Genomic DNA, 26717 nt, shown 5'->3' on the forward strand with positions numbered 1-26717 from the left:
ATGTGGATGCAGAGGCGTCGGAAGTGTTTCTAAACTGTGGGTGATCGTCTTATATCTGAAAGATTTTAATTTCTGGATCAATTCTGGGAGTGCTCGGATCCATGCCACAAATTACTGTGGATTCTTGAGCACCCCTGCTCCGACGCCACTGTATGGATGATTGTATTGGATGAAATAATTTGCGGAAGAAGCTAATTATTTTGATGCATTACATCATTACATCTAGCTGGGAACGCAACTTAATGAATAAGTCAGTTTATGAAGAAGTTGAGGAATACACACACAACGCCCAGAATGAATGTTTAGCGACTAAAAATTGTCCATGTTTCATCATATTACTTATTGCGGCTCATATGTCACGGTAAAATCCCAGAGACTCGGATTTTGTCAAGGTGAGGCGGTGAAAGTCCAAAAAACGCTTAGTACCAACTAATTAGTACAAGTGAACCTAAACCTGGATAAGTGGCAGCATTTAGGAAAATTAATAAGTTCATTATCGTTTTTTTATTCTTCAAAACGGGTTTTTACTGTTGAGAATAATAAAATAAATAAAAATTAATTAATATTAATTTAATTTTAAACTGTTCAATTACGATATTTATTGAGTAATTAATAAGCGTCAAGAACTAATAAATTAATGATGGTTTATTGACTGAATAAAAACGGGCTTTGACTTGGTAATGAGCCCCAAATAAAAACGTTCGCATCATTTTTCGGACTTTTACCATCTCACCTTGTCTCCGAGCTTTTACCATGGACCGTGGCATATACATCAGAATGCATGTAGCAACTGAACATTATATTGGCCCTCGAATAGAAAGAAGTTGGCCACTCTCATGATATAATAGATTAATTTAATCTCCACAACCTTAGATGATAATTAAATAAATGTATCATTAATTTGAACCATCAAATCCAGTGATGTGATATGACAGGGTTTTTCAAAGTGGGTGCCGTGGCTTCTAGGGGCGTCCCGGCGAGATGAAGATATTGATTTGTGTGCCTCTTTTTGCTTTGAATTGATGCTTTTGTAATTGAAAACACTAATTAACTACAGGGCCGTCTTAAGAGCATCATGGGCCCCGGGCCAAATGATTTTTCTGAGGCCCTACTAGGCAAATTTTCGAAAATCTCAACCAGATCCCATTCGTGAGGCCCCCCGGGCCGTGCCCAGGTGGGCCCATGTCTTAAGACGGTACTGCTTAACTATTACGGGGAGCAGCAGTAAAACTATGAACTGGGCAAGTGAGCTGCGGTGACATAAAATTCATTTTCCTATAAGGCCTTATTGTGCCTTTACAAGGCCCGGGGCAGACTTCTATTTGGGGTAAGCAGGGGTCTGCCAGACTTTTTTGCAGGTTCCTGTTTTTGTGAAAATTTTCTTTATTTTTGTTGAATGTGTCATTAATTTTGCGAGAAATGAGTAATTTTGTAGGAAGCGAAATAATCTAGTTGATCTATCACAAAAGAAATGAAATTTCAAATTTATGGATTCATTATTTTTTTATTTCGTGAAGGGTTCGTTTTTCTGATCCGGAATTTTGCGAAGGGTCCGGAAAACGGACCCGAATTTTGGATGAACAGACCCCTGGTTAGTGTAAATATTTGTGGGCTGTATTTAGCTCGGAGCCCTGGGACACAGTGCCCCAGTTGTCCCAGCCTAGTAACGTTCCCGATTTTCTATCACATTTAATGTTGAAAACACAAGTTTTTGTTCAATCCAAGATATACACACCGCGCGGAAAAGAGAATCTTTTTTTTTTCTCCTCAGAGAGAGAATAATACTTTAATAACTTTTAAATTTAATTTAAAAATTTTAATTTTTTTCTTTTTAAAATTATTTAAAAATAGAAATATCTGAAATATTATTTTAAATATTTGTTATTTTTTTAAATTTTTAATCTGTTAATTTTTTTAAACTTTAAAAAAAATACTTTTATTAAACAACGTTATCCACGTACGGTGTTCACTCAGGGCCGGATTAAGACGTTTGAAGACCCTAGCACTTGAATATTTTTGGTGGTTCCCCCGATACCTACAAGTTTATTTTACTCGATATTCAGTCTATAAACTTAAAAAAATGTAATTTTATATTTCAGAAGTGAGACTAATCTAAGGATGGGATTTCACTCTAAAAGGTTTATGAAAGTTATTTTATAAAACTTGAAAAATGTAACCAATAAACACATCTGTTACATTCGAGAGAACTTAACTGATCCGCCTATTGGTTGCATTTTTCAAGTTTTATAAACGAACTTTTATAGAGTAATCCAGAACTGTGATGTGAATATTTCTAAGCACAGGCATTTTGAAAGTCTCTATCCCTTCCCTTTTTTACTACTTGCAAATTCTTTGATATCTGCTGAATTTTTTTTTCTTTTTTTTGGAACATGGAATGTTTTTGATGTTTTTGGATTTGATTTTTCGAACATTGGATGTTTTTGGAGAATTTTTCTTCCATATTTTTCCGAAAAGACGGATTTTTTTTTCAAAATATTTTAAAAATATTTGAAGACATTTTCTCCCATCGACTACTTGTGAGGATCGTAATGAAGACATCTTTATTCCCATATTCTATGTGGCTCTAGATTAAACCACCAAAGAATGCCTCTAGGCTGCCTATGGGCACTGAATCAGGGGTGAAGGAGAAAAATAATTACAAAAATTGCGAAAAAACAGTTTTTATGCTCGAATTTCGAACTAAAGGTGCGGGCGATTCGTCCGCATCTTCAGTGCTCGTTTGAAAGGGTATGCGGACCCGCGTCCGCAACCGCTCCGTGTGAAAGCGACCTTAGGTTTTGATACATGCGGACGACGTCCGGACCCGCATGAACATTTCGTAGGTGCGGGGAAATTTCGGCTCGTCTGTGTATGTGAAAGGCTCAGTATATTCCAATTGTTAAAACTTCTTCTGGACCCGCGTCCGCATCCGCTCCGTGTGAAAAGGGCATCCGGCACAACCCACTCGGTAGTAAATTAGCCATAGATCGAAGTTGTGCTCTGTTTGAAAGAAAGAAAAATTTCCTTTCACACCAAACTACCCTTAAAAATTTTTGAGGGATGAAGTTATTCTTTTATTATTATTATTTATTTTAAATTATTTTTTCAAATATATATAATACTAGCTCTAATAACTACCACAAAACTAAACATTTGTGAACAGGTTAAAACAGCCAAATTTTAGGCCGAGAAAAAAATTTTTTTTTTCATGTTCGCAAAGGAAATTTCCATGGTTTTGGGGTATATTAGGGCTGCTGATTTCAAAACTGGTGTTGGTTTTGCCGAATTGGCTCTAGTTTTTGAGATAATGCATAACATCGGTACTTCAATATAGTTTGCAGTCACTAATTTTTGCGTGGAAATTTTTCTTTAATCTTTTTATTTACTTTCTTATTTATTCAACACATTGTCACATTTATATCATAATCAGTGATATTGATATTAAGTTTAATAATGATTTATATATATTTCGCTGAGTTTTAATGTGATTTGTATGCTTCTTAAGGCATGAGTGGATCTCGAGCTTGCTGTTGGAAGGGGTGATTTTACAAAAAATAAATAAAATAATAATAAATAAAATGAGTTAGTCACTGTGAATGATCCTTCATTTTGTCCCGTATTTTCTACAATATAGTCCCGATTTTTTTCTGTTTTTTCTCCATCCCGAATTTTTTGAAAAACGTACTGGTTTTTCCAATTTTTCAGTCGAAGTTTTCTTTAATTTGTTATTTAATCAAAAACTTTGATACAGGTAATTTTCAACAAATTGATTTTGTGAATACGATATTATCATATAAAATTTCATGAATTATCGCATTTTCTTTTCACACTTTTAGTGCCCCAAAAGCCCCCTAAAATCTCTGAAATATCCTTGGGAACAAAAGCAGTGATGAGTAGTGTAATCAATAGAAAAATTCCGAAACCAAAAATTATTTTGAATATTTTTTTCATAACAAGTTTGATTAAAAGTTTCTGATTGAATCGTGTTTATTGTTTTACTGTTTCCACCAGACACATCTTCGTGAAGCTGCCATTTTTACATCCTTCATTGGAGCTTTTTACGCGTAACAGTTTCGATGAAAGTTCAAGAAACCCCAAAAAATATTGCCGTTTTATTGATCAACATGCAATCTATAATCCGATTAAAACGACAAAGTAAAATAACGATCGCACAGTAAACACGTAGGCATTGTATGCACATTCCCTCAAAAAATTTAATTTGATAGTGAAGGTAAACAAATTGCCACATTTTGACAAAAAAGTGTTGATTTGGCTAAAAAAAATTTCAAACAGATCTCATTTGGCTAACACTTTACAAATCTGGTGATAAATTTGCCAACGTAGTGGACGAAGCCAACTCGTAAGCTTTTATACGTAATAACAATCACACTACATGGAGAGAAAGTGCCGATCGTAAAAAAAAGGCCGAATTTTTCTTCTAATGGGATTGAATATTTCAGTTAATTTTCAAGAAATGACGACCCGCTGCTGACAGAGAAATGTACTTTCGTTCGGAGTTTGGCGCATAACTGACAGAAAAATGACTCGTCACAAAATTTCAAAACCTTATAACTCAATTAATTTTCGTCCGATCCAAAAACGGAAAACACTTTTCCATATTAGTTTTTCACAAGGAATCGCGAGTATAATTATTGGGCGGTCGATATTTACCACCCTGTATACAATAGATGGCATATAGATGAAAAAGTAGAAAAATCAAATTGTTTTTCCAATTTTACCATTCTTAAGACTTCGTTATTGATAAATTAAATTTTTCATGAGGATTATACGTCACTGCGGATTATATTATATGTTTTATCAAAGAAGAGAAATTGCGGATTATATGCAGGAAATTACGGTAGTTCGAATTTTCCTCATTATCCGATGATATTGAGAAAAAAAATCTTTAGATTTAAAATTATAGCTCAGTTTTTCACAGTGAGTTGAAATTATGAAAAGCCATTGATTATGTGTTATGCACAAACATCCCCCAGTCCATTATTATCTGTTTGTCTTGTTGATGCATAATAAAATGCACGAAAGAAAGTTATTTTTTTTGGAGAGCAATAAAAGAATTGTTAAATTATCTATCTACATATTCGCGAATTAGAAGTTCAATAAAGCTTCGTGTCATTCATTTCATAAATGCACGAAAATGCACCCAATTTTCCGAGCTCCTGATTTTTGTGGAACGATTGTAAATTCTGGAGTAGCTGCTGCTCCGATTGAGCTTGCGATCGATGCCTCACCAGGGGGCGCCGTTCTTTCAACGGAAGCCTGTTGCCTCCTACAGCCCTTGGGAGGATTCGAATCACCTACCCTCTCACTCTCCTTGCTATATACAACAGAGAGTCACAAGCAAGACGAAAGAGCCGCTCTCCCAAACTAGGAGAATCCATCTCGAACAGATGTCGATCCGGTCCTTCGGAAAACTCGGCTTACAGATTTAATATCGCCTTCACTAAAATGATGCTTTTGCTGAGAGCTTATTTTTCGAGAAATCTATTAATTACCGACCGACTGATATTGAAGAATTTTTTGAATGTAACCCCTGCTTTTATTAGATCTCGCGCATTAATTCACGGCCTAACATAGTACTGAAGATGGCGGATGCACAGAACCGCAGTTGCTCCTCGTTTTTATACACGTTAGTATCGGAGCATGTTGCTCCATGCGTTGTGATGTTCAAAATAATGGAAGTGGTCTACGAAGAGACATTCAGGATATCATTATTAATCATCTCTACGAAGTCAACAGGAATTATTCCAGTTCAGTTCCGGATAGATCAGTGATGTATGACAATTTAAGAAACACTTGAGAATCCAGCATAACGTCGAAAGAAGAATCTTGATAGCATTTTTTTTTGCATTAATGGCACAGTTATAGTAATTATAACACCGTGTTGTTTTTAGATATACATAGTATGAACTGAGCTATGTATATAAATGTGTATATGGAGTACGCTAGTGAAAATAGGTAGAAAGCTCTAGCGTGTGTTCGTCACCTCTAGAGTTAGTCCGCTTTCTTTTGGTTTGCAGAAAAGCTGAAAACGAAGGCTTTTTTTGAAAAGTAAGAAAATTTTTTTAGAACACCTCGATGTAAATTATATACGTTGTTGTTGCCTTAAGCTGATGTTTCTTGTTGCTGTTTGTTGTGCGTGAGTTGTACGAAAGTAATTTTCTAATTATGGTCGAACAATTATTCTATACGTGTCGTTTTAGTGCTACTTTACTTGTTATACCGATGTTGGATGTGAATAGTTGCAGAGCATATCATGTTGATGTTGAACGAATGTAGAAAAAAAAACTAGATGTTAATTGTTGCGCACGAATATAACGGATACGAACGAGGTGCAATCATTTTTTGTTGTGCCGAGAGCGTAACTGCTTTTTAAGGCGGTGATTTTACGCCAGAGTGATAAATGTTTCAACGAATATCATTTTTTAGCCTCGCATTTTTTGTACCAAAACTTGACTATACATTGTAAACGTAGTAAAAAGAATTAATCGCTTAAATAAGAAAGAGTCATGAAGTTATGGCGGCATCTTTTGCAAAACATCTCAGTACACATTTGTATTTTCATATGGAACGAGCGAATCGAAAGCAAAGTGACTCTCATAGCTCGACTTCCGGTTTTCATCAGACTGATCACTATACCGCTATAGGAGGCAGTGATAGCTCTCGATCTTGGAACAAAGAAAACGATCGCTTAAAATCAGACAGGGTATCGTCGTCTTACGGTTGCGAACTATCTTGCAACTATAGCAGCGGTGGAAGTGGCAGTCCTCGCCATTCCGTATCTGACCACCGGGGAAGTATTATGGGCCGTGACTGGCCGGAAGATTATTTCAGTTATAGTCCGTACTTGCTCACTCCCGACCTATCTTCCAAGTCTAGGAACCGTCGGAGAGCCTGCAGCAGCACTACCAGTAAACGATATGAATTTTGTGCGGATGATGACGATGACGATGAATGCGGTCAACCACTCATGGAACATCCTCGGTTGAGACCACCCGAGCCCACGTCTCCTGTTATGGACAGAAGATTTTTCCCGTTATCACCACAAAGCTACAGAGAAGGCACTGACGACTTATTTTCTCCATCAGCATACCAGGGTGAGTTCGAAGATGACTGTTTCATCGTTCCTACCAACATGAGGGAACGATTTCTGCCTCTCAGTGATGTGAGTATTCTTTCTATTCTGTATGTCGCAATCCTTCTTTTTTTTAGCTTCAGTTTTTTTACATTCGCATACGATTGAATCGAACATTTGATCGATCAATATTCATGTCTCGTTTTTACCTTATTTCAAGCTATGTACAGTCGAACTTGGATTAATTCGAATTCTACAATCACTGGAACAAAGTTAGAATTATCCAAAATTCGAATTATCCAATTAATCTGTCCTAGATCTGTAAAATGAATACAAATTGCAACTTAATCATCAACATTCACATAGGATAATAATTAATAAAAAATTTTATCATCAGTTACGAAACTGTTTCCCAAATTTTAAATAATTTATTAATTATAATAATTGATTTTAGCTTCTTCATTATTCCACTGTTTTGGAATCAGGATTTCTGCAGATGACCATTTCTTGACCATGTTCAAAGTCTGATTTACGCGAAAACAGTTTATGATCATCCGTTATGAAACTGTTTCCCAAATTTTGCTGATCATTCTTATGCTATCAAGGAAATATACCTTCATTAATGCATTTCACAAAATCTGAACTTTCCCTACTCTCAATGACGACAAAAAGATTCAGATTTTGAATGTTACACCCCTTGATCTATAGCAGTGTTCCCTCAGTGGGCGATGAAATGGTCCAGGTGGGCGACAGAAGCTACGGGTGTAACATAGGTTCCTATGGGTTCGCTTGAGTTGGGGGGGGGGCAATAAGGCCGGGATTACACTATAAAAGTTCGATAAAAGTCCTTTTATAAAACTTAGGAAAAACAACCAATAATCGTATCAATTACATTCGCTCCAATGTAACCAATGCGCTCATTGGTGGCATTTTTAAAGTTTTATAAAAGAACCTTTATCAAGCTTTTATAGTGTAATCCCGGCCTAAGAGAAAAAAATTTCCGAAGAAAGGGGTGATGGGGGGAACAAAAAGTTTGAGAAACTATGATTTATAGGTTTTTTTAAAAGCAATAATTAGTATTAAATGGTACGCAGTCTCGATCCACTCCAGCTGAACTATGTTAAAATGGGCATTAATTTATCGAAAAAATAATTAAAAAAAAAAAACTAGAATTTTCAAACTTTTATTAGTATTTAAAAATTTGTTGTTTAACAACTTGATCGAGAAAAGCAAAATCTTGCTTCTTATAGAATTTTTCCAAACTAAATTTCCTCATACAAAAACCATGATTTTTTTCCTCCAACTTCGAATTGTCCAAAAAATTCGAAAAAAGTTTGAATTAAACAAGAAATTTTAACATTAAATTAGATAGAAAACTCAAAGGGAGTTCGTAAAAGTTCGAATTAACCAATTTCTACTGTTATGTTAAACAAAACCATATTTTTCTCATTAGTTGTTCACCAATAGACCTCTAGTTCGAATAGTGGCAGGGAAATAAAATAGGTCCACATTGTGCTATATAATCACACACTTAACGTTTGCTTAGTACAGAATGTTTTACTGTTTAGTAAGTTTGCAAGATAAAGTACTAAATGCCATTTTATGCTGAATGTTTCGTGAGTTTTGAAATTGACACGTCAAATAAATATGAATTGCATTTGTACTCTAGACAGGGCCGGACTTAGAGGAGGGGCCGCAATTTTTCTAAAAGAAACCCTTTCCTTTCTCAGCAGTTGTATTGGAAATTTTTGGTTAAAATTTTATTTTTTTCATATTAAACTATTATTGGTTGTGAAAAAAGAGACTTTCAGTTTAAAGCCCCTATAATATCATTTTTAGTGTTATTAGGTATGGCATTAGCTTATTTCAAAGAGGAAGAGAGTGTATATATGAAGGTGGTCGCATTCTTTACCCCTGAAAAAATTCTGGGCTTTCTCTTCCTGCCATTAAAGAATAACAGGTAGAGTGGCCATATTTCCTCGAGAAAAATACGGGAAAGTTGGTTTGCAAATACGGAAAAATACGGGACTTCGCCACATGTTGCCAAAAAAGTCGCCAAATTATCGCGAAATTGCTAATTAAGGCACAAAACTAATCGAAATTTTCTAAGATCCACAAAAATAGCTGTTTTCAATCCACAAGTTTGAAAAGATTTTCAAAATAAGTTCGTTATCAGCCACCTCGTTGGGCATTTTGTCTGTTGTGGCGTTGTATTTGTATTTGTATTTGTTTGTGGTGATTCGAGAATTTCACTCTGAACACACAAGATGTTGAGTAAAATCTATAAAACGAATCAACTTAGTGACAACTGTCTGTCAAATATTAAAAGCAGCAGGCTTATGAAAAAAAAATTATAATAGCCATTCTATACTATATATGGTTCATGTATGTTGAAAAAACTGCATTACTAAATATTTCAAAATCCTTTAATTCACTTTCGACAATTCAAGTGTTGTCAATACCTGTTATATTCAGATAAAATACAAATATCATCATCATGTTTTTCAGAAAAATTTTCTCTGAATATTGCACGTATTGACAACACTTGAATTGTCAAAAATGAGTTGAAGGATTTTGAAATATTTAGTAAGGCAGTTAACTCAACATATATGAACTTTATAGAGAATACATATTAATTTTTTTTTTTCAGAAGCTTGCTGCTTTTCATATTTGACAGGCAGTTGTGAATAAGTTGATTCATTTAATAGATTTTACTCAACATCTTGTGCGTTTAGAGCATAGTTTCCCAACCCTTTTTTGTCCCCCATCACCCCCTTCTTCAGAAATTTTTTTCCTTCTATCCCCCTCCAACGCAGTCCCACCCATAAGATCCTATGTTATACCCGTAGCTTCTACCGCCTCCCTGGAACATTCCATCGCCCACATTGGGAATCACTGGTTTAGAGTAAAATTCTCGAATCATCACAAACAAACTTATTCTGAAAATGTTTTCAAACTTGGAAATTGAAAATGTTTTCAAACTTGGAAATTGAAAATGTTTTCAAACTTGGAAATTGAAAATGTTTTCAAACTTTTAAACAGAAAACAGCTATTTGTGGTATGTTAAAAAATTTCAGTTAGTTTTGTGCCTTAATTGGCTGTTTCACCGTAATTCAGAGAAAATACAAATATATATCACTGGAGATAATGTGAACTTATAGTTGTTGGATTGTGAAAATTACCGGTCTACATTTTTGAAAATAACGAATTCAAGTAAACTCTATTAAAAAAAAGGGGAAAACGGGAAAAACCGGGACGGCTAGAAAAACAGAAACACTGGGACTGTCCCGGAAAATACAGGACGTATGGTAACTCTAATAACAGGGCTATATTAAGAAAGGCTATATAAGGGTTATATAACACGTTCTAGAAAACGTGCTTAGGGCATCAAATGAAAAGGGATACCATAAAAGAAATCTAGTAATTTTTTTCTTTAAAACCTCCCCTCTCGTTGGAGTTACCATCTGGTCTGCAGGTACCAATAGTGCCCACAATGTGAATGTGAATGTTTTTAGTTTCATCCGGCGGTGCTTCCACTATTGATGTTCCATAGTAACCGGTAACATGAATATGTCTAGATGATGACTGCCCCGGAGCGAGGCAACTTCGACTGTCCTTCGGAATGTTAATTGCACGCCTTCCTGGGAACCTCTGAACTGTCATGATATTTCCCTAGGGAGGCTTGAGAACTTATTCGAAATTTTCAGTCATAAACACCACCATCTGAATAATTTTCTCATATATTCCGGAAGTAAATAACACTTATAGCGTTTTCCAAAAACCCGTCATGAAGAACGTTGTAAGCAGGAAAACGCTTTAAACGGGAAATTTCGATGAGTGTTAGTAAAAGTTAGGATTACGAAAATAAATCGTACTAAGCGAGAAAACTTTCTATAAGTGGGAACGTTATAAGCAGAATATACTATAGTAATTTTAAATTAATCTACATTTTCAAATAGAGTTCTAACGTGTTTTTAAAGTTTTTCTATATTTTTGTGAATCCCAGTACTTGATTCCTTTACTTCTATTAATTCACATTAATTAAACAAAAACAACAATAAAAGATTCGAAAAATGATCAAAGTTATCGAATTGCAACATATATGTGATAAAGATGATGAAGTACAAGGTAGCTATGTTTCAACTATAGAAACGATAGTGATTATTCCAAATACATCAAATAAACAATAACAAATCGCTGGACAGATCGTAACGACCTCTTGGACATACGTGTTGACCACGTTATAATTATTCGCAACTCGAAGGACCCCTATATAGATAGTTTTCTCTTTGGACTCCGCGTCTTTAATGGTGGCCCTAGAATTGATCTGAGGGACCTCAAAAATACAGGGTGTTTCAAAAAGAATCATCTGATTTAAAAAATCATAACTATTCAGCTTTTAATCCGTTTTGATCGAATAATGTATAGGTAGAAAGAGGGAAATCTCCAGTTTCACGCAGTTGCCGGCAGGTAGCGCTAACGCTCTTCCTTCGGCCACCACTTCAGTGTTTGTCAAGATGGCGACTGCACAACAGAAATCGTTTTGTATTCTAAGCTTCGCGAAGTGCGAGTCCGTAACAACTGTTCATCGTGCTTTTCGTCGTCAATACCCTGGTGTTGAACTTCTTACCACTCATAGTATTAGGCGATGGTATAAACAATTCCGAGACATGGGTTGTCTGTGTAAAGGGAAAATCCCCTTTCAGTCCCCGCATTTCAAACGAAAATGTGGAGCGCATCCGACTGAGTTTCGCACGTAGTCCACAGAAATCTACTCGCAGTAGATGCAAAAATGCTCGCAAAAGTTTGGGACGAATTTGACTGCTGTATAGACATATGCCATGCATCCCGAGGTGGACATATTGAGCACCTTTAATTTGGTTTGTAAAAACTTTATGATTAGCCATGTAATATGAAATTAATCTTAAGTGTCTATGTGTTCAATATTTTTCGTAATATACGCATTTCAAATCGAGCGAAACACCCTGTACTTTATTTTGGGCTTGAAATCAATTTAACTTGGATAATAATGCAGTTATTATAAACTCCAATTGAAACAGTAGACGGATTAAGTGCGATCACTTTTTCAGCTAGTTTTTGGACCCTTAATACTATATAGTTTTAGTTTTTTCCATAAATTATAAATATCTTTTTATATACAGGGGTTGGACAAAATAATGTAAACACCTGTGCAAAAAACAACATTCGAGGGAATCTGTCGTATACGCCCGCCCTCTAGTGTGGAAGAGTTCCACTTAGTGGGCGATAATGTGCACACATCAGTCTAGTTGTAGCAGTGATAGCGTTCGTATGCGATGTATATTGGGGCGTTAAAACTTCATTATGGCTGACCTCACAGATTTCGAAAAAGGCATGATTGTTGGAGCCCGTCTTGCCGGGGCCACAGTGACGAAAACTTCCACCCTTGTTGGTGTCGAGAGAAGTACAGTGTCGATGGTAATGACAGCCTATAGCAAATAGGGAAAGACATCATCTGCCAAGTATAACAGTGGCCGAAAGTCGAAGATGGCTGATAGACCCAGAAGGGTTTTGAAGCGGATTGTGGCCAGAAAGCACAAGATAACAGCATCCCAGATAACATCTGAGATGAACACACATCTACAGGAAGATATATCGACAAAACTATCCGCCGTGAACTGCATGCAGCAAACATACAAGGTAGAGCGACTATCCCAAAATCATTGGTGACACCAATCAATGCCTTGAAACGACGAATATGGTGTCACGAACATAAGACTTGGACACAACAACAATGGTAGAATGCCATCTGGTCAGACGAATCGTCGTGCACATTATTCCAGATTAACGGACGTGTTTACGTTTGGAGAACGCCAGCACAAGCCTATGACGTTGATTGTCTCCTTCCTATTGTTAAGCATGGAGGGGGGGATCAGTGATGCTGTGGGGCGCGATGTCTCACCGTGGTTTCGGCCCACTTGTTCTAGATGGGCGGGTTAATGCAGCGGTTTATCTCAGTATTCTGGCCGACCATCTTCAACCAATGGTGCAATATTTGTTCCCTGATTCTCGACCTGTGTTCCAAAAAGATAATTCGCCCGTTCACACTGCTGGAATTGTCGGAGACTGACTTGATGAACACCATGATGAACTGCAACACCTCGCGTGGCCCGCTCGGTCCCCTTATCTTAATATAATTGAACTTTTGTGGGGTATTTTGCAGGATAAAATGCGCAGTAGGTTTCCACCTCCAAAGACACGTTCTAAATTAGTGGCCTTTTTGCAGGAGGAGTGGCTACGTATCCCTGTGACTGTTGTGCATGACTTGTATTTGTCCATCCCACGACGGATACAAGCTGTAATTAATAAAAAAGGGAGGGCCAACAGCCTATTAATAAAGATTTTGTCTCATTTCACAGGTGTCATATTATTTTGTCCAACCCCTATATATATATGTATCAGTGTTCGCCAATACACATCTAGACACGTGATTCACGCATAAAAATTCAGTTTTACTCGTCCGAATTCCGTTGAGGAGTGAAAATACTCCTTCAAACTTTAGGTAATTTTTTAATAGCGTTATATTTCTCACTGGCTGGAAAAAAAAATACCGCTTAAAATTTTAGACAAGAGTGAAATTACTGTCCAAAATTATATTGTGCCTTAACTTCCGGCCTCTATTGATTACGATCTCAACTATCAACGCGTTCCTGAAATAATGAAAAAATGAGTGTAATGAAATGAGTTCTTTTTTTTTTTTCTGAACAATTTTTTTCCCCTTCAAGATTTATGTTCGTAACTCGAAAAGTTTATAAGTTGGGGAGCGACTGCATAATATTTTTTTTGGAGGGGCCGGAAAACTTTTTTTGCACCGGACCGCGAAATTTGTAAGCCCGGCCCTGACTCTAGAAAATAATGAAACGTTCTTGATACACGCAAACGCATTAGAAGCCAAAGATTGAATTTTTGATCTTAATGTTTTTTGTCACTAATTCCTGAGAAATCATACTGCTCCACGAAAAAATTATTTTTGTCAGGTCTTCCTGTCTGTCAGGTTTAAATTCTATAATTTGTAAATTTTAAACACACGTCTGTTCTTGGATATTTTTTAAACGTTAAAATTTTATTCACAAAAAATTTTGAATGCAAGTTGAATTAATTATGTTTCGGCCTCACCGACACACGTGGTACGGTTTGAAGGCTTTTTTTTATAGGGCTATTATATTTAACGTATGAAGTCCATAAATTTCGTGAAGGTTTGTTGACGTGTCGGACTTGATAATTTTCGAACCTTTCGAAAATTTGATAAACTTTGAAAACGTATTAATTCATGAGCTCATTTTTTATACTGCAAAAAGTTAGAATAATTTAATAAGTTATAAATTTCAAAATTAAAAAACTTGTTGCATCATGAAAAACATAATTTCCTTATTGTAAGGTTTATATAAAACGTGTTTTTAAAAATATAAATTAAATCAGTTTTGTACAATTAACCGTGGCATGCTACCCATCTCATGAATGACTTTTAAATTTGATGTTCTCTGTAGTGCACGTTTAAAAATCATGAGAAAAAAAAATTACGTGTTATAACTTCGAATGACGTCTTTCTCTAGAATTGTGTGTGTGTGTGAGTACCGTAATAATTATTTCTTTTCACCTTGTTTTATTTATTTTTTTCATTTATACCGTTCAAGACCCAGCCTCTATCTTTTCAGCTGACAAAACCCTGTGTAGCAGTGGTTCTCAAACTGTGTGCCTCCAACCTTTGTCAGGTTTGCCGGAGAGATGTGCTTCTAAAACAAAGGTGCTTCGAAGCGATTCTTTGTTTGGGAGAGCTGTCGATTAATTAGCGTTGATAATAGAAAGGGATGCCCCGGGTGAAAGAAGTTTGAGAACATTGCTCTATAGCAGCGTTTCTCAATCTATGGTCCCTGGTCCACGACGACGATAAAGGTGGTCCGCAGGCGGGATTGATAATTTACTTCCAAAGCAATTGTAAAATTGTTCAATTGATATTAGTAATATCCTTATGGGTTCAAATAAAAATTACAGCTTCATACTTGGCGTCACCATATCTAATCGAGGAAAATCTTGGAAATTTCGTATTTGTAAACCGTGTATGTGGATTTGCTGCACTCTGCCGTTTCTGGATTTGTGACTCGCCTGCAATGTGTTATCCCCTGTGGTGGTGGTTATGTGGAATACATACTGCTGTAATAAACGATTTGAAGGCATTCTGTTCCTTATTTGCGTATCTTTTCTTTGACTTGTGTACGTCAGCACCACCTATCGGCTGCCTTTTGAGTTATTTTTTTCCAGTCTTAAAAAAATTCCCATGACCTAGCGATGATAACCCTGCAAATCGTTTTTTAATTCGGTTATTTTTCCGGTTTTTATGAATATTTTTAAGGTTTCTACGTACTTTTTGCCTACCCTATATATAACCTCACAACTGAGTGTTGTTTCAGCCATGAGCGGAGAGAGAGAGATACAGGCTCTTCGAACCTCCACCCTTCCGCCCATGCTAATTCACGTTTTTCACTGAACTGGGAGGGGCGCGATCCCCCTTCGCTCTCCCCTGTATCCGCCCATGGATTCAACTCTTTGTCTGTGACCTTGACGGAGATTTTGCAAGTAGGCACATTTTAGTTAGGCTGGGATTACACTATAAAAGTTTCATAAAAGTTCTTTTATAAAACTTGAAAAATACAACCAATAAGATCATCAGTTACATTTGCTCGAATGTAACCAATATGCTTATTGGTTGGATTTTTCAAGTTTTATAAAAAACATCTATCAAACTTTTATAGTGTAATCCCGGCCTTACTATAGAACTGTGTTCCTGTTTTTTGCTGTGAGGTCGCCTGATAAACAATACCAATTATTAAGAGGTGGTGTTTTTTCAACCTGAAATATAATGAGAAATAGTATCTTCTGGATGTTATTTTGAAACGAATTTTTTTAGAAAGAAATGTGATTTCCCGGAGGAGACAAATCACTTTTCTTTCCAAAGATTCGTTTCGCTATAACATCCAGAAAATCATATTTCTCAATCATACCAAGCATTGTAAATGAACTTGTTGATATTTTCCATAAATGGTGAAACATCATGTACCTTGAAACAAAAATGATAATGGACCTTCGAATAGTGTAAAGCTTGAAACTGTCCTAGTATAAATTGGAATTTTAACTTTTAATAATTTTTAACTCTTCTTTCATTTTGTAATACATTTATATTTTATTTCTATCCTCTTCTCTTATGAGTTATTCATTATCTACTTAGTACTACTACTGAGTACTTCATTATCTTATGAGACCCTCATTTCTTCTCTCCATTCCACATTTGATTATCTCCTGGTCAAATCTGTTGGTAAAAGAGGCAAAATTCACAACGTCCAACTACGTCCAACAAAAACTTTTGCCAAGTGAATTTCCTTAGGAGAGGTGAGAAAATATTTTATTACCCATCAGTGCTTGACATAGCAAATGCTGTTATCACAGATGTTGCATCTCTAATGCAATCACCAAGCATCAAAGGAACTGACGGAACTAAAGATGTAAAAACTTTCAGTCTCCTTTTTTTACAAGTACAGGGTGGGCAAAAAGTCCGTAAAAACTTTAAAAATTCATAATAACCGGAAAAATAACCGAAATAAAAAACGGTTTGCAGGGTTAGCATCGTTAGGTCATGGGGATTTTTTTTAAGACTGGAAAAAATAACTCAAAAGACAGCCGCTAGGTGGCGCTGACGCACACAAGTCGAAGAAAACATACGCAAATAACGAACATAATGCCTCCAAATCGTTTATTACAGCAGTATGTATTCCACAGGATCACCACCACAAGGGATAACATATTGCAGGCGAGTCACAGATCCAGCAACGGCAGAGTGCAGCTGGTCCACATACACGGTTTACAACGGTGAACTGGTTGTGGATTAGGAGCGCAAGTTCTTATAACCGTCTCAATTGGATATTTCCACCGAAGTTGCTCGTACAAACGCCACCTATCGGCTGTTTTTTGAGTTTTTTTTTCCTGTTAACCTTTTAACCCTGCAAATCGTTTTTTATTTCGGTTATTTTTCCGGATTTTATGAATTTTTAAAGTTTCTACGGACTTTTTGCCCAGCTTGTATAACGTTGAATAATCGTGTATTTTATTTATATAAATACGTTCTTATTTCCATCATTGTTACTATTCTGTATATATTAATAATCATATTTTTGTGTGTTTGTGCGTGTGTGTGTCATATAACTAAAACATTTTTCATTTAAATATTCTCATACATATCAAACGTACTCATTATGTTTTTCTTCCAGTACTATTTGTTTTTTTTTCTAAGAGGCCTTTTACACGGAGCGGGTGCGGGTCCGGAAGAAGTTTTAATAATTGGAATATACTAAGCCTTTCAGACGAGCGGAAATATCTCCGCACCTACGAAATGTTCATGCGGGTCCGGACGTCGTCCGCATGTGTCAAAACCTAAGGGCTCTTTCACACGGAGCGGATGTGGATGCGGGTCCGGAAGAAGTTTTAACAATTGGAATATACTGCGTCTTTCAGACGAGCCGAAAAATCTCCGCACCTAGGAAACGTTCATGCGGGTCCGGACGTCGTCCGCATGTGTCAAAACCAAGTGCGGGCTCCGCATCCTCACATAGAAGTTTTGACAATAGGTTTATTCGGAGCTATTCAGACGATGCGGATGCGGAGCGAATTCGTCCGCATCTTTGGCTACTTTTTGAAGGTGATTTTTCACGGAATTTTTTTAATTATTTGCCATAAATACCCTTAAAAACACCATATGATGGTCCCTGCTCATTAATATAATGTACCTACATACGTCTATCCCTCCGTTTCCTTCTGAGATGGAGATATAGCAACTTCAACTGCCTTTTGTCCATATTTCACAATTTTATACAATAAAACCTGCCAACAATGGCCACTGACGGGACCAAAATTATAAGCCGTTCTGTTCGTTACGAATATTTAATTGACTGCATACTTTAATAACTTTTAAATTTAATTTAAAAATTTTAATTTTTTTCTTTTTAAAATTATTTAAAAATAGAAATATCTGAAATATTATTTTAAATATTTGTTATTTTTTTAAATTTTTAATCTGTTAATTTTTTTAAACTTTAAAAAAAATACTTTTATTAAACAACGTTATCCACGTACGGTGTTCACTCAGGGCCGGATTAAGACGTTTGAAGACCCTAGCACTTGAATATTTTTGGTGGTTCCCTCGATACCTACAAGTATATTTTACTCGATATTTAGTCTATAAACTTAAAAAAATGAAATTTTATATTTCAGAAGTGACTAATCTAAGGATGGGATTTCACTCTAAAAGGTTTATGAAAGTTATTTTATAAAACTTGAAAAAAGCAACTAATAAATTGCAAGTGCAACCGATAAATTTATTAGTTGCTTTTTTAAAGGAATTATTATAAAATTTTTATAGTGTAATCCGTACTTGAGGCCGGGATTATACTATAAAGTTTTGTAAAAGATCTTTTATAAAAGTTGAAAAATTCAACCAATAGGCGCATCGGTTGCATTCAAGCAAATGCAACCGGTGATCTTAATGGTTGAATTTTTCACGTTTTATCAAAGAGCTTTTACAAAATTTTTATAGTGTAATCCCGGCCTAAGACAGAATTGTGATGTGAATATTTCTAAGCACAGACATTTTGAAAGTCCCAACCCCTCCCTTTTTTTACTACTTGCAAATTCTTTGATATTTGCTGAATTTTTTTTTTTTGGAACATCGAATGTTTTGGATATTTTTGGATTGGATTTTTCGAACATTGGATGTGTTTTTGGAATTTTTTCCGAAAAGACAGATTTTTTTTCAAAATTTTTTGAAAATATTTTAAGATATTTTCTCCCATCGACTACTTGTGAGGATCGGAATGAAGATATCTTTATACCCATATTCTATGGGGCTCTAGATTAAATTACCAAAGAATGCCTCTAGGCTGCCTATGGGCACTGAATCAGGGGTGAAGGAGAAAAATAATTACAAAAATTGCGAAAAAACAGTTTCTATGCACGAATTTTGAACTAAAGATGCGGGCGATTCGTCCGCATCTTCAGTGCTCGTTTGAAAGGTTATGCGGATCCGCATCCGCGTCCGCACATAGAAGTTTTGACAATTGGGTTAATCGGAGATATTCACACGATGCGGATGCGGAGCGAATTCGTCCGCATCTTTGGCTACTTTTTAAAGATGATTTTGCACGGAATTTTTTAAATTATTTGCCACATAAATACCACTTAAAAATATCATATGAAGGTCCCTGTTCATCAATAGGATGTACCCACATACGTCCATCCCTCCGTTTCCTTCTGCGATGGAGATATAGCAACTTTAACTGCCTTTTGTCCATACTTTACAATTTTATACAATAAAACTTGTCAACAACGGCCACTGACGGGACCAAAATTATAAGCCGTTCTGTTCATTACTAATATTTAATTGACTACATACTTTAATAACTTTTAAATTTAATTAAATTTTTTTAATTTTTTTCTTTTTAAATATTTAAAATTATTTAAAAAATATAAATATTTGAAATTATTTTAAATATATAAATATTTGAAATTATTTTAAATATATAAATATTTGAAATTATTTTAAATATATATATACATTTTTTAATTTTTGATTAAAGTTTGATTTAAAGTTTTTTAAACTTAAAAAAATACTTTTATTAAACAACGTTATCCACGTACGGCGTTCATTTAGGGCCGGATTAAGACGTTTGAAGACCCTAGCACTTGGATAATTTTTATGCCCCCCCCCCCCGAAACCTACAAGTATATTTTACTCGATATTGAGTCTATAAACTAAAAAAAAAAGTGAAATTTTATACTTCAGAAGTGACTAATCTAAGGATGGGATTTCACTCCAAAAGGTTTATGAAAGTTATTTTATAAAACTTGAAAAAAGCAACCAATAAATTTATCGATTGCATTCGAGCAAATGCAACCGATCAGCTTATTGGTTGCATTTTTAAAAGAATTATTATAAAATTTTTATAGTGCAATCTGGGCTTAAGGCCGGGATCACACTATAAAGTTTTATAAAAGATATTTTATAAAAGTTGAAAAATTCAACCAATGGGCGCATTGGTTGCATTCAAGCAAATGCAACCGGTGATCTTATTGGTTGAATTTTTAACCTTTTATCAAAGAGCTTCTACAAAACTTTTATAGTGTGATCCCGGCCTACGGACGGTATTACACTATAAAAGTTTGATAAAAGTCCTATTATAAATCTTGAAAAATGTAGCCAATAAGGTCAACGGTTGCAATTCCTAGAATGTAACCAATAACCTTATTGGTTAGATTTTTCAACTTTTATAAAAGGGATTTTATCAAACTTTTATGGTGTAATACCGGCCTAAGGCTGGTATTACCCTATAAAACTTTGATTAAAAATTCTTTTATAAAACTTGAAAAATGTAACCAATAAACACATCTGTTACATTCGAGCAAACTTAACTGATGCGCCTATTGGTTGCATTTTTCAAGTTTTATAAACGAACTTTTATAAAACTTTTGTAGCGTAATCCCGTTCTGAGACAGATTGTGATGTGAATATTTCTAAGCACAGACATTTTGAAAGTCTCCACCCCTCCCCCTTTTTTGTACTTGCAAATTCTCTGATATTTTCTGTTTTTTTTTTTTTTTTGGAACATGGAATGTTTTGGATGTTTTTGGATTGGATTTTTCGAACATTGGATGTTTTTGGAATTTTTCTTTCATATTTTTCCGAAAAGACAGATTTGTTTTCAAAATCTTTTGAAAATATTTGAAGACATTTTCTCCCATCGACGACCTTTGAGGATCGAAATGAAGACATCTTTAGAGTGTATGCGCATCCGCTCCGTGTGAAAGGGGCCTAATTTACCCGTTTTGAGGTACATCACATATTTCATGGTACAAGACCCATGTTGAACCTTGAAACACACACATTTTAGTCTTCTCTAAACACCCATATTTCATGATTACAGTAAGAAAGAAAAGTAATTTAAATTTCATATGATACGTGTTTCATACGATATACAGATACCAAAAATTAAGTTGGTGGAATTTTACGGGAAAAACTCACTGAGAAGAAAATGTTTGAAAAATAAAATTTCATGGTATAACTGTCTACCCTTCATTCTACCGGGATTACGAAACATTCAGTTTTTTATGTGTTGATGTAATCAAAAAATTGTACGTTTGTCAGTTAATTTTTATACCTTTCAATCCGTGTATTAAAAATGTGCACACTTTTTTTACTAATCTTTTTCCCTTTTAAACTTTTCGCTTATATATATATCTGTATGCCGGAGGTAAAGGGTATTATGTACATTTCTTTTTCAAAATTGGGATAACACTATTAATTTACTGTACTTTTGTTACACTGAACAGAGCTATAAGGCACCAAGTCCTATTTTAATGAATTCCAGAGAGATACTCACTTTATATAAGTCACCTTGTCACATTTTGTTTAGAAGAGTACCAAGTGGACTTAAAGCCGTATGTATACTTCTAATATACAGGGTGCCCTGTAAGTGCTAGCACGGCCTTTATCTCATCAATCGTCCGTCGTAGAGGTATGATCCCAATTTAAAAAATGTTCAACAGGCTTTCAAAAATTACCCTGTACCAGTTTTGAGAATGAAACTACGGTGTGTGACAAAATAAAAAATCTAAATTTTTACGCGGTCCCCCTTGTTTTCTAATCTCCAATTAGAAAATTGTTGCCTTGCTTTCCTGATGCCAACAAAAAAAATCCATGTTTCTAAGTGCAATCACAGAGCTATTTGAATTAAAAAAACTTTAGTGAGAAAATTTGGGAAATGACAGAGTTAAATGGGGATAAAACGGTTTTTTTCCGCATTTAACACTTTTCTTTCCCACATTGCCTCCATTTTTCAAATTCGGATATATCTGTGAATATTAAACTTAGAAGCATGCATTTTTTTGCTGGCATCAGGAGGGACAGGGCAACAACTTTCTAATTGGAAATAAGAGCACAGGGGGACCGTATACAAATTTAGATGTTTTATTTTGTGACACACTGTATTTTCACTCTCAAAAATGGTACAGAGTAATTTTTGAATGCCTGTTGAGCATTTTCTAAATTGGAATCATACCTCTACGAGTTTTGCGAAAATCGTGACCAAAACGCCAAAAAAAAGTTTTGCCGTTCGACCCTGATTTTTTCACAGTTGAAGAGTGAATAACCCCCGGCTTCTGACGTACATTTTTTTTTCGTTCATCACCCCTTAGTTTTTGCCCAGCAGGAGCTTTAACGTGGTGACTCAAGTAGCAGTATACCGCACATCAATCTAAACCTTTTACAAAGCCGCTCTCGTTCAGAAATTTCGTAGCTCTCCGGGGAATTTTAGGCAGTTATTTCTTTTCTTTCAAGTGTGTTAGCAATTTAGAAATACATTTTGAATTTCGTTTTTGATATTTTTATTAAAAAATAAATTATTTTTAATGTCAAGTCATTTTTTAAAAAAAGTTCATTTTTGTGAGTGGCGGTAGAAACAAGTGACCTGATGTGACCTCCTGAAATTCATTTCCCAACATACTTTAACATGTTTAGTTTATGAAAAGGTGAAATTAGCTGCTAATATCTGCTACTCCGCTGACCCCAGCGACTTTTCTTCAACATGCCATAGCCGAGGCTTGCCTATACAAAGGCGGAATAGATTTGAATTTGAGAATATTTCTTTAAAAATGGCAGAGATTATTGCTCTGATAACCGCAGATTATTTGAGCTTTAACATTGAAAGCTGCAAAACATGCCTCAGATTTTTTTTTGTCTTTTTTAGTTTCAAACTCAGGGTGCTCCACTCTGAAAAAAATTTAGATTTTTAACAAAATACATACTTATAAAGGATCATAGCTCAAATTTTAGGCAGCAATGCGCCGATTTAGAAAATCGCGTAAAGAAATGAACATAGAATGACGTTTTAAATGCTTAAATTAAGTAAAATTTGAAAGGTGTACAGAAATCGTAAAAAAATGAATTGCAAATCTTGACTGATCTTAACAAACGTTCTCATTTTCTGCGAAGTACTGTACACACAAAGAATCGGTGGTGAACACATATCAGAATTTGCTGAGACTAATAAGAGAACAAAAAGAACCATAACTGATTCATTAAGGAAACAGCACATACATCAAAAACTTGAATAAATTCAGAAAAGTTTCTTGCAAAAATTATCAGTATGTGATCACGAATTAATAACTTTTTCTCATCCATTCATATCTAGCATGAGGGAAATGCTAAAAAACGAAAAAAAAAATTAAGATTGCCGCAAAACGTCTTCAATAACCCAAAACTTTTGACTATTTGAGCGATATCTATATATGTAAAATTGATTTTCTGTGTATCTGTCTGTGTATATATGTTCTCTCTAAAAATCCACAATTTTAGATCGATCGTTACCGAATTTTACTTATACTCGTAAACGATGCAGGACCCGACTTGAACGATAGGTCACTGTAAAAGTTTGATAAAACAGGTCAAAGGCCCGAAATTATCAGGCAAGAATGGGTCTCAACAATGACTTTCGGAATGTTTACTTTATTCACCGTGGTTCCCTAACAATGCGCCTCAGACATGTTTATTCCTTTACAATGGTTTATCACTTCTTCAATACTCGCAGTATATTGAGAAAACCTGGGCAACGCTGGCTATTATAGCTAGTTGTTAATAAATCATAATTATGATTATAAAATTATGATACACAATTAATATATAGTAGTGACCATAAGATTTTACACCCAGACCACGACAAGAAACATTTTTCCATTCATTACAAACTTTTATCATAAATTTCTGTGTTTAAATTACGTTTTATGCTTATTTTAATTTAATGTTTTTACTTCTTTTTAAATTATTAATTTTTTTATGCAGCATTTTTATGTTATTATAAGTTTTTTAATGCATCTCAGCAATATTCTTACATGTTACTGCAATTCAAATGTCATATATATGATGATGAGATATCATGAACAAATCCATGCTGTTTTTTATCGCAATTCTATCAATAGCCATAATGCAAACATATCATATTTTATCCATTTCATATCCTTAAAATCCCTTTGATCATATAATCTGCGCCCTGCCGTTAAAAAATCATAATATTTATTGTTCCAAACAGTTTTCAAGAATATGCAACGAATTTCAAGGCGAGTAAATAGTTTTGACCACGTTTTTCGCAAAACGCACCACTGTGCGACGGACGGTTGATGAGATAAAGGCCGTGCTAGCATTTACAGGACACCCTGTATACTACGAAGGGTACAGCACCATCTGGACAAATTAAAGTCACTATAAACACTATTGATTATAGTTCAGCAACTATGCAGAAATTATACCAGAATCAATTTTCAACGTTTTTCAAATTAATTTTTATCCCTGTTTACATTGTCATATGGCTCGCAAGCCAGAAAGTTTATGCATCTATGTCAGGGCCCAACTCAGACATAAGGGGAAGGGGGTCCGTGACCTGGATCAAAGACGTTTAGTTGGTCAGTGAATATGTTGTTTAAATGTTTCTCTCCCCTTCCAAATCATGGAAGTTCTGGGCAATTGCCTCACTTTTCCATGTCGAAATCGGGCCCTAAACACTGAGCTATGTTAAAAAATTTATGTGGGGCCAATTTATAAAGAAAAGGAGGAGAGAGAAATCACAACTTACGCCAATTAATCCATAACTGTTGGCCACTAAATATCGAAAGGTATATTCTTTCGCAAAGTAATGTATCTAAGTACCTTGGGTATTCCAAATAAAATGGTTGTAAATGTTCTACAAAAGACAACACATGGGGGTCTAGTACAACCAGAATTGAAGAAAAAACACTCTCCTTGCAATAAAACACCTCCTGATACAGAAAATGTTAAGAGAGCCATATACTATCGTTCCCTAGCTATTTTTAAACCATTACAAAAGAGAGAAAACCGTTAAAAATTACTTTGGGCTACAATTAAATATCAAAAAATGTGCAGCCTTCACACTTCACATTTTGCTGAAAATGTTGATCCACAACTTGTTGCTAAACAATGGTTGTATTTCGACGTGTTTAACCAGAACTTTCTAAAGAAACGTCAACCTTTCGTTTAAATCCCTAGAAACAGACACTTGTGATATTTGTGACTCTTTTAGTGCTAAGCTCAAAAGTGAAATTAATTCGAAGCAAAGAGGTAATTTAAAAGCCGATCAAGGCACTCACCTTGCAGATTCTAAGAGAAGGTATGATTTTAAAAAGTTCGGACACTGTAAAATTTCTAAAGAGAATAAAACACAAAGTTTTCACTAATAATCTACAAAAGTGCTTACCTGCACCGTTAATCACAAACGGTATTAGCTTTTATAAAAAAAAAAAACTGTGACCTCTAAACTTTACCATTCATGATTCCTCCACCTCATCAGTATATTTACATTGTCAGGGATGGGATGAAAGTAGAGGGCTCGTGGCGGAAAAGAAATGGCTTCGTATTTGTTAAAATGGACAAATTACCTGACTATTATTCAAAACATTACCATATGGGTAGATTAATTGTTATGGTCCGAATAAAAATAAGTCTCTCGTTATGGCCTTTTTTGAGTTTTGAAAACCTACACACAGATTCAACGAATAGATCAAACGACTTTGTTAAAGGGCCCACCAATATGAGAGCTGACACAGTCCATGGTCATGTAGAAAGGAGAAGAAAAAAAAACACCAAACATTATATATATATATACACTGCTCAAAACAATTAGGGGAGCACATGGTTTTAACAAAATTACGCAAAGATGTATACCGATAAGTAACATAAAAGGAATCATCCATAATTTAAAGCCTAGCAGGAAACGGAAGAAGAAAACTTCATATGCAAATCAAAGTTCATGACGTCAAAAACCAGAAAAAGGAGATAAGGGCAGAAATCGGGATGTTGCAGAAACGTCTGTTTTACTGCCGTAACTGTGAAATTCGATTGCGCAGTATTTTTTTTTTGAGACAAGGTGACTTGAGGATGTCTCAACAACGTGATTCACCGGAATCCATGGCATGGCGTGTTATAGGCAGACTGGAATCCGGGCAAACACAACGTAGTGTCGCGGACGCTGTAGGAGTCGCCAGAAGTGTTGTTGCAAGGCTGTGGAATCGATTCCAAGAAACAGGAAATGTTAGACGTCGACCAGGGCAAGGTCGGCCACGTGCCACTACAGCAACTGATGACCGGTATATACGGTTAACAGCCCGTCGAAACAGAACAGAGAATGCTACGCAGCTGCAAAGACGGTTGCTCTTGGCAACAGGACGAAGGGTGTCCAGCCAAACAGTACGTAATCGGCTTCATGAGGGAGGGCTCTATGCACGTAGGCCAATGGTCTGCATTGCGTTGACCCCACGCCACCGTGCGGCCCGAAGAAGATGGGCTGCTGAACATCGAGATTGGGAGCAACATGATTGGAGCCAAGTGCTGTTTACAGACGAGTCCCGATTCAGTCTGGAGTGTGACACCCGACGTGTTCTGGTATGGAGGGACGGCACTCGAAATAACCCCGTATTCGTTCGTGAAAGGTCACAATACAGACGAGCTGGTTGGATGGTATGGGGTGGAATCAGCATAGGC

The 26717-nt window shown here is 35.6% G+C and overlaps 1 protein-coding gene across 1 annotated transcript in view; it reads left to right on the plus strand.

Moving 5' to 3' along the window:
• The first annotated feature begins 5331 nt into the window (after positions 1–5331).
• LOC149080289 (uncharacterized) overlaps positions 5332–26717 on the plus strand; it is a 79321-nt gene continuing 57935 nt past the window's right edge. Inside the window, exon 1 of the mRNA XM_089239419.1 lies at positions 5332–7183. Within this exon, the coding sequence (XP_089095545.1) occupies positions 6536–7183 (648 nt within the window). The 5' untranslated portion in view covers positions 5332–6535. The remainder of the gene's footprint in view (positions 7184–26717) is intronic.

The sequence above is a fragment of the Pholcus phalangioides genome, unplaced genomic scaffold (genome assembly GCF_987345545.1).
Source record: "Pholcus phalangioides strain wild (caught in Gottingen) unplaced genomic scaffold, Ppha-v1.0 ptg000011l_1, whole genome shotgun sequence".
NCBI lineage: Eukaryota > Metazoa > Arthropoda > Arachnida > Araneae > Pholcidae > Pholcus > Pholcus phalangioides.